General features: G+C 40.9%; 2 protein-coding genes across 2 annotated transcripts; both read left to right on the top strand.

Annotated features, from left to right (window-relative positions):
• Positions 1 to 772: 772 nt before the first annotated feature.
• On the top strand, positions 773 to 6,752 carry LOC147236967 (calcium-binding protein 5-like). The gene is made up of 8 exons (XM_086163187.1): positions 773 to 827; positions 2,035 to 2,058; positions 2,150 to 2,260; positions 2,902 to 2,912; positions 3,369 to 3,473; positions 3,601 to 3,742; positions 5,801 to 5,864; positions 6,683 to 6,752. Exons 1-8 carry the CDS (start codon positions 773 to 775, stop codon positions 6,750 to 6,752), a joined length of 582 nt encoding a protein of 193 aa, XP_086019313.1.
• A 72-nt stretch (positions 6,753 to 6,824) lies between these two features.
• On the top strand, positions 6,825 to 8,143 carry LOC147236966 (uncharacterized). The gene is made up of 3 exons (XM_086176586.1): positions 6,825 to 6,983; positions 7,639 to 7,737; positions 7,974 to 8,143. Exons 1-3 carry the CDS (start codon positions 6,938 to 6,940, stop codon positions 8,057 to 8,059), a joined length of 231 nt encoding a protein of 76 aa, XP_086032712.1. The 5' UTR covers positions 6,825 to 6,937; the 3' UTR covers positions 8,060 to 8,143.
• The last annotated feature ends 886 nt before the right edge of the window (positions 8,144 to 9,029 follow it).

Here is a 9,029-nt window from a genome sequence, read left to right as displayed (position 1 = left end):
CATTGCCAAAAAGGAGCATTTGCGACAGGCTGGCTCAGCACTTGAATTTGATTCTTTCATATGCAATTGTCACGACTCCTCGAATCCCCAGTCCAGCTTCACAACGATCACAGCAATTATCAATCCGGTCCAATTCCCGAGTGTTCTAATTGCCTCTCATGATTCAATCAACTCCAGCACTGCAATTATCCTCCTCACCTGGAGGCCACGCCGCACCTGAAAGGACTTCAGCTAATCAGCCAGAGTATTTAAGTTGGACTCAAAGTTTCAGTCCTTGTGTGGTCTCGTTAAAGGAGGAGCCTTGTTTGTTTGTTGCTCCACTTAATTCCTTGTTGGACTCCAGATAATTCTTTATTGTCAAGACCTTTACGTTTATGTTGTATTTGACTCCTTTGTTTGGAAATGTTGCTGATTGAGAGAACATTAAAACCTACCTGCAAATCCACTTACCTGCTTCTGTGCTCCTGGAGAAACGCAACAGGTTGCAGATTCTGTTTACATCTGTGCCAGTCTATGAAATTAATTTCCTCTGAGTTGGTTGCACTGTACTCAAGTGGTCCATGGGCTCATTTGATTAATATCCATGTTCTGCAAGGTTTGTCATGCAAAGATAAACATTGATCTCAAATGTTCATATGTCCACGTATTTACGTAATCACGTATTTACGTATGTCCACTTGAGCTGCCCAGAGGGAAATCAGGCTTTATTCCTTTACTTTAAAAAGAAATTCACCAAAACACTTCTCCATGGACTTTAAGCAGCGCCATCATTATGAGTCTGAAGCATGCCTGTATTTTTCTCAGAAGAGGGTCTCAGAGACAATCGAGTCTGCATAGTTTGACTTCTTTCACTTCATTTTACGCATTTTGCCTAAAGACATGTGGAAAGCAAATGGCTGAAATCTATTTTCACTCACATTCTCTTGATCATACATGAAACAAGGTCTTGTCAGACTGATGTTTACGTGGTTTTATTGGTGCCTTTTTAGAGATGAGCTCAGAGGCTTTGGCATAGTGTCTGATCTTTTTCCTAATTTCACTTTTTTTCCAAACAAAAAAACACAAACACACTCAGATATACACACTTGTCAAAAACTATTCATGAAGACAAGCTGCAGTCGACATTTATCATATATAATTCAAGCCATGTAGACCTTAAGGATATGAATATATGGCAATAAATTGTTTTTGCTTTTTTGCATTGTCATTTTTAACAAGACAACTGTATATTTTTTTATATAATTGACCTGATTTAAATCGAACAATTTTTCATTGTTTAAAACAATTTAAAAAAAAAATAAAGTTAAAAAAATATCCATTATAAATTATGTGTGTTGCTTTCACACTTCAGATGCCAAAATTTGATATTGGAGATTTTAATTTAAGTTTATCAACAGATTCCAGGAGTAGAAAGCAAATCTATTGTGGTATCATAAATACCAAAATACCATATAATTTTAAAATTAGATGCAAGAAAAGTAATACTATATAATTACAAAATTAGATGCAAGAAAAGTAAACCCATTCTCATATTCAGAAGAGTTGTTTAATTGTTCATAATTGTAATTTAATTGTACTGATTGTCAGAATAATCGCATAATTGCTTTACTCTTTATGCTCGGCTTGATTTAGCTTTTTCAATTGAGATATATGATACAAAATACATAAGAGATGAAGAGTTTTATTCCACCATTATCTTCAATGTCAGCATAAGTACGTAGTAATTAATGTCAGTTATTCATCAACTCGAGTGTTAATTCAAGAATAAAAAAGTTTGATTTTCTTTCTTTCTCTGAAAAATCAGAAAAAAAGTGTATATGCAGTTTGTGTTTGTTGTACACATATGCAGTATATTGCCTCTTCAAATGAATACATACTGCTTAAGTACTGATTACGGCTATAAGCTATACGTGTAACAACTAAACAGGCCTATTATTCCTTTCACGTAATACTTGTGTATTCTTTGACAGACAAAACTGATTAGTCAACTGATCTCATTTCTTTCCCCCATCCTTTCTGTTTTGCAGACAAGAGCTCTCACACACGACGAGATAGAAGGTGCTTATTCTTGAACTATCTCGTACAGATGTGTCGGACTAAGACATGTTATTTGTCACTTTCACTTTCCTCGTGTCTGCTTGCTCACCAGAGTTACGTGAGGCCTTTGGTTTCAAAGGCTGCAAGGACTTGGGGAATCTGATGCAGACCATGGGTTACATGCCAACTGAAATGGAGCTGATAGAACTGAATCGAATCGTGAGTTGTGCCCTTTAGTGCATGAAGTTAATGGAAAACCTAACCATGAACCATAAACATGCTGGGTTACATCCACACAGGTTGGTGGTAAAATAAATAAACTTGTAAAATATTTCCCATTCTTATAAAATATGTAGTGTTTGTTTTTTCTTAAAGAAACAGATGTTTTGCTTTACCTTTCCAAACATATGCTCAATGGGCCTTCCTGCATCCATGTAAACGTGTCACAAGCAGTGACCTCATGAAATATAATAGCATGCGGATTAATCAAAAATTAAAATATAATTATCATTACAAGCTGGTAAAATGAGTGACTTGTACTGACTTGTACTGTGTATTTACCTGAACAGACGTGCACATAATCCGATGGATGTTAGCAGAGAGAAATGCCAAAAAAGAAATAGCACATTCAAGTTAATTTTCATAAAGACTGAAAATTGTCATCAAGAAAGAGTTTCTTGCATGAATGTGCAAGACCATGTTTTGACCTGAGAGTAGAATTGAGATGATATGCAAGTGCTTTCATTTGCATAGGATCCTTGTGCCACAAGAACATTTTCAAAATGCTGATGTGGCCCAGTGAACATCATCCGGTGTGTTATTACAGAGCCACAGATTTCACGAAATAAAAAGGAAAGAAAGAAGACTTGAACCAGGTTAAAGACGAGCTCATTATGTGTATTTTTTTTTTTTTTTTAATTTTAAATATTTTGAAGTTTTGAGAGCGTAAACCCAGTATGTCTCATCACAGAATGTATACAAGCTAATGAATATTAAAAAATGAAATTCAAAAAGAATGTTGCTCGTGAGTTTCAGGGCTTGTTTACATGATTTAAATGTGATCACGAGACACACAACAGTTTCTTCCCACCACCTTTAAAATGTGCTCCTCAGTTTGAGAGAGTACACAAGATGAGTCAAGTGCACATTGTCAAAAGCCCTATGCCAACAGAAGACAAAAAGGTTCATAGAAAACATTTAGATCCAAAATAACTGAAAATAATTCCATATTCTATGTTGAGTTGCTGCTGAGAAGTCTCAGTTGGTTCCTTGTATCAATCTAACACACACATACGCACTCAGTTATTTTGTTTATATTGTAACAGTGGGAGGACGGGTACGACTTTGAGGAATTTGTGGAACTGATGACCCACAAGCTCCTAGCAGAAACGGCAGGCATGATCAGACTGAAGGAACTGAAAGATACTTTCAGGGAGGTGAGCGCAAACGTCTCCACGCTCCTTCCTCTTGGTCTCTGGCACCACGTGGTGGACGCACAGAGGAACGATAAGACTCGCTATTGCAACATTCCATGATGACTGTTTGCGCTCCTCTCCGCTCCAGTTCAATACCGATGGTGCCATCACATCTGAAGAGCTGAGGAGTCCCATGGGGAAGTTACTGGGTGAACAAACCTGCAAAAAGGAAATTGAGGCTGTGGTGAAAGAAGCTGACAACAATGGAGATGGAACTGTTGACTTTGAGGGTGAGAAATAAAAACATGAACATGGGACACATTGAGTTTTTTTGTTGCTTTTTTTAAATATAATCCAAGTCACAGAAGTTAAAGCACATAGAATGAATCATTAAAATATATTATGTGTGTAAAATCCCAATGTGGTGCCAGGTTATTGACCTAGCAGTTGATAAAAGGATACAGGGCTTAATATCCTCTAAATGTGACATCCTGCCATTATTATCATCATTGCTGTTGTTGTTCAGTGTTGTTCACTTCAGATACAGTATTTTTTTTGCTTTTTTTTCTTTCTTAGAATCAGACATCAATAATATGGGAAGAAATTAAAATGGCCTTGTATCTATACGATAGGTGATCAGGGGCGTGCGCTGAGGTTGATGGCTGCTGAGGCACTGACATCATCAGTCAGATTTACAAACATAGGAACCCCACAGAGTTGCTTATTCACCATTTTACTGGCAGCAGTTAACGTGCTTTGTTTAAAATATCATATCAGCATTCTTTACACATACAAACTGTATACAAACTGTATACAAACATTAAAAAAAAAGCATTATTATCTCTTACCTTTACTTATGAATGAAGTCCATGCGCCGCTGAGCGGTGTAGAGCGGTTTTCCTTTAGCTTAGCATTGTGGATGCTGATGTTGAGTCTTTGCTGTTCATTCAAAGCCAAATCTATCCTGGACATCCCCAATGTTTTTAGCAAGATTTGACTTTGAATGTGAGTGGCCGACCGCTCATGTTTGACTAGGCTTGTTTGCGGGTTCTTCAGGTCACACTATCCCATTTGACTCCAGACATTGTCAGAAGTTGAGAAAAGAATGCAGGAAAAGCAGAAAAGGCATTTTCTTACTGGACATCCACACAGCAGCCTTTTCGAGTGAACCACTGCGTTTGAACAGACCGAGTCTTCTGTCTCCTAGTCTGAAGCTAATCTGTTAGCACCGGCGTCGGTCTTCCCTTACTTATTATCTCCTGCTTCAACTGAAAGTCCAGTTTAGAAAATTCTTTTAGTTTAGCTTTGTAATCATCCATTTTTGAAATAAAGCCAAGCAAGAGGAAAAAATACCCAGATGGCTGCGCTTGACTTGCTAACTGTTTACAGTAGCTTGCTATTGCAAATTCTATTATTCTTTGGCCGAGTACTAAAAAGGCTCCCTGGGATCAGCGGCGCCCCCTAGCATGAGGCACCGTCACTGCGTGCCTCACTTAGTGTGTCTTCGCTGCCGCTTTACGATCGCTCTGCACGAGAAACACGTTACATTTGTTGACGAAAAAAAAAATATACACATCAGCTAAAGTATGGAAATTTAGTTCATATATTAGTGCTTAAAGTGTTTGAACCCTGTCACTGCACGTCTCTTCCCCATATTTAAACGCTAAATGTGATTTTTTTTTTTTCAGCGATTTTGAAAAAAACGACCAAAAATTGTGAAGTTAGGTGGAAAATAACTTTATAGTACAAATCACTGAATAAATAGAACCATTCAATTTATTTTTTCATTTTACTTTTTTCTTTTTTTTTTTGCACATCACTACAGGTGATCCAAATCATCAAGAAATATCTTTATAACTTAGAATGTGAAATTGAAAAGCATGCTGAGAAACTACAAGGGACGAAGGTTTATTTTAAGAGTTTTGAGACTAATAGTTGTTCTTCTTTACATTTATCACAGTTTTCATAAGGTCAGCTAAACTTAGAAGGATTTTACAATGCATATATTTATGCGACATACTGTATGTCAGTTCAAAGTAACATGTGATAAGTGAGAAACCTCAGTTAATGGCATATGGGTACAATTTCCCCTGACCTAGATGACCACTTTCCTGTCAAAGTTGTAAATAACGTTGAGTTGCACTTCACATCAGCCTTATAAGCTTAATTTTACAATCATGAACACCAACGTTTTTTCTTTTAAGAAACAAAATTCCACAAACAGGGACCCTTCCTTCCAAAGCCGGAGGCAATATTTTGAACAGAGTAGACATCCTTGTTGTGATTTCTGTCATATGATAGCAGTGCTTAAAAAATGCTAACAGATTCTTTTTCTGTTCACTTTGCAGAGTTTGAGAAAATTTGTCACAGAAATAACAGCGGAGACAGAGTACAAGGCCAAGAGTGGAGAGGGTGGGTTTCTATTAATTCATAAACTGATGACTGCCTTTTTCCCTCCATTTTAAAAGAATATGATTAATAAACTGTCACGGGAGGACATTGACTTTAGCTCCTAACAGAGTTCTATCTATCTATCTATCTATCTATCTATCTATCTATCTATCTATCTAATATGATGCTAAGATGCTGAATAATATATTATGAATTTATGAGTAGAATGATATAGGTCACGGTATAATATGTCACAATATAATTACATAATGAATCTAAATGAGCTCTCATGAGCGCCAAAATTGCCATTGGCGACAGTAGCGCTTGCTATTATGTACTATATTTAACCCTAACCTTAACCCTTAACCCTAAACCCTAAACCCTACTAACCTGACCCTAACCCTCACCCCTAACCCGTGACTAGCCCTTACCCCAAACCTGACCCCCCCCCCCCCAACCCTGACTCTAGCCCATCACCATGGGGGTGTTTTCATTCATAGAAACCAGACATGGACCTGCACCCAAACCCATTCGTTGGTAAAGTTTCATTCCAGCTCACCCAAAAAACAGTTCCTTCTGCTGGATTCTCTGAACGGGGTGAGGTTCTCCGCTTTTCAGGGACAAAGATCATCGTCCAGTTAGCTGAGAGGACGATGCTCCCAGAGTTTGGTGAGTTGTGAAACATGGCCACCATCTGAGTTGACTGCAGGGCTGCAGTTCACTAAGATGGACACATGTACAAATGCAGAAGAGACAGACGCCAGTGTGCCTGGAGGTCCAGACAAGAAGTCAGTGAACAACGTGAAGATGGTCATTTGGTCCAGTTTCCTTGATTTCAGCAGCAGATCTACAGGCTGGTTGACAGCTGAAGGGCCTGGTGACTGGAAGATCTGCATCATCCTGCTCTGAACTTAATAAGTAACTTCTGCATCCGATCAAAGTTTGAACAAACAATGTGGACGCATGATATTCAGCTGGTGACCCGTTTGCCCCGAGATAAGTTATCTGCGTGTCGGAGGGTAGAAGTTTAAAGCTCCTGTTTCAAGAAGCCCATATCACAGTTCTCCTGTGTCTTTACCGCCGTCAACTAAACCATGAAGGTCCACCTGCTGCTGCTGTTCCTGCTGCCCTTGTGTTCAGGTTAGATGTCTTTTCTTCTGAAAATGAACCGGATCGCTCGAACACGTTCATCTCCTTAAGCGGACCAGATGATCGGCAGCTGTTTAACTGGATGGAACGGGAGCTGATCTGGATATCCGTCTGCAGCTGAATGATCCGCGCCAGATCACAGCACATTTATCAAATGTCACCTCTCCATTCACCGAATTGCTATTTAATATTTAGCAATGCAACTCGTCCATTTCTTGCACTATTTTGACTTTTCTTATTTAGATATTGCATTTCTCAGCTTATCGCCACTGATGACCAGGATGAATTGGCACCCCCCTTTTTAACACAAGGAGACCCATGTGTGTGTGTGTGTGTATAAAAACACCATACGAGTGTGATAAGTCATAGATTAACCTTTCGTTGACCTCGTGTTAACGCTGACACTCGGTTGGTCGCAGGCTCTGGAATGTATTTGTGAGAAAATTACATTGACGGCATCAGTTGCCACGGTGATATATTCCTTCTCAAAAAATGAGCATCAAACATCAAATTGCATAGAAATAACCTGAACCTGAAACATACAGTTAGCTTTGTTCCATGTCTATGACGGCGAGCTCGGACCGGGTCCGTGACCGCCAACATACGAAACAACTCACCGTCTTTGCCCCGGTTTCTTGTGTTCCAGTGACCAGTGGGATCAGGTGTTATGGCAAGGACTTCCTACTGGTCGACAACCTGCTGCTGGATTGCCAGGGTGACGTCCAGCAGGCTTGTTACACCAAGAGTGAGATTTGACTTCTGCCTCAAACGTTTCTGCGTGACACCATCACAAACGTGGACTTTCATTTGTCTCAAGCATTTAAAAGTTTCCTGTGTTACCTTACACTTTCCTCGCTAAATAGATCCATTGACTTTGGAATGACCATTGATGACTTGACACACTTTCTTCTAATGCTCTCTCTGTGCAAATGGATACTGCGATGCTCCAGAGGTCTGATGCAATTCATCTTTCCTGCACAGCAAACGGCGAAAAAGGCTGCACCAGGCTGGATCTCTGCTCCACTCCGGGATGGGCTTGCTGCTACACCGATGGCTGCAATGCCTGAGCGGCCTCAGCCAATCACAGTCTGGGGAATCCTGACGCCATCAAAATCTATCAATCAATAAACATGGAGGGAGGCTTCGCTGAACATGGTGTTTCATTTTTCTGCGACAACACCTTCATACAAAATCAACAGTCAGCAAGTGGTCCGAACCCAAACTGTTAGATCCAGGGGACAGAAACTGTGTGTGTGTGTGTGTGTGTGTGTTCTCCGAACACAGGGTGTTGTGACAAGTCTAGTGCAGGAGTTAGAGGGAAGGTGCAGGCCGCTGGCTGGCCCTTCATGGTGAATGAAGAAGCAACTCATACAGCAGTCTTCTTCTGCCAGTACAAAGCCTGTCCATCACCAGGTCTCCTGCCAGGCCTCCTTGAGGCACACATGGTAACTGGGGTCTTGCGGCCCCAGGCTAACTTGGCCAGGGATCTGGGAGCAGCAGTGGGCCCCACAGGTACAGTGCGCAGGTCCACCCTAGTGGATACGCCCCGTCACTTATCAACCTGAGCTACCGCCTTGTGGATGACTCTGGCGGGACAAAAGGCAGAGGGAGCACACCCTGACAGAAAAGCATAGTGCTGGAGGCGCACGATAGGCAGTTCCCCTGAAAACTGGGGCTCAGGCAGCTCCCTGAAACTACTAGAGAGTGCAGGTTGTCTTGAGCCCTCCTTGTCACCGGATTATGTCCTCCGGCAGTGAAGAGGTGCAGCTGGGACATGAGCAACCCCAGCAGCACTCTAAATGATCCACTTCCAGACACCAGAAATACGTGTGTCTGGTGACGGGAGCAGGTCTGAATGTGCTGGAAGCTCCTCGTCAGAACCCTGCACGCCAGCGGCACAGGGCTTTCCATGGTCGTTAGCAGCCGGGGTCGAGTGGCGCCTGCACCTGCAGACCCCTGTGCGTCTAAGCAGTCCTTTTTAGGAGACACACTGCTTACCCCGATTGGGGGTTGGAGAAGGTGGCCTAAAATTTGTCA

This window comes from Fistularia commersonii, chromosome 2 (genome assembly GCF_037954325.1).
Source record: "Fistularia commersonii isolate RoL2024-O1a breed Wild chromosome 2, RoL_Fcom_v1.0, whole genome shotgun sequence".
Taxonomy (NCBI): domain Eukaryota; kingdom Metazoa; phylum Chordata; class Actinopteri; order Syngnathiformes; family Fistulariidae; genus Fistularia; species Fistularia commersonii.
This window is presented reverse-complemented; position numbering and strand designations above follow the sequence as displayed.

What these genes read in the sequence shown, in the direction of transcription:
- LOC147236967 (XM_086163187.1), top strand. Translation starts at nt 773, where the DNA reads ATGAGTCTGAAGCATGCCTGTATTTTTCTCAGAAGAGGGTCTCAGAGA. An exon ending in AGGGTCTCAGAGACAATCGA is followed by an intron (nt 828 to 2,034) that starts GTCTGCATAGTT and finishes TGCAGACAAGAG; the next exon opens with CTCTCACACACGACGAGATA. An exon ending in CAAGGCCAAGAGTGGAGAGG is followed by an intron (nt 5,865 to 6,682) that starts GTGGGTTTCTAT and finishes CCTTGATTTCAG; the next exon opens with CAGCAGATCTACAGGCTGGT.
- LOC147236966 (XM_086176586.1), top strand. Translation starts at nt 6,938, where the DNA reads ATGAAGGTCCACCTGCTGCTGCTGTTCCTGCTGCCCTTGTGTTCAG. An exon ending in CCTGCTGCCCTTGTGTTCAG is followed by an intron (nt 6,984 to 7,638) that starts GTTAGATGTCTT and finishes CTTGTGTTCCAG; the next exon opens with TGACCAGTGGGATCAGGTGT. An exon ending in GCAGGCTTGTTACACCAAGA is followed by an intron (nt 7,738 to 7,973) that starts GTGAGATTTGAC and finishes TTTCCTGCACAG; the next exon opens with CAAACGGCGAAAAAGGCTGC.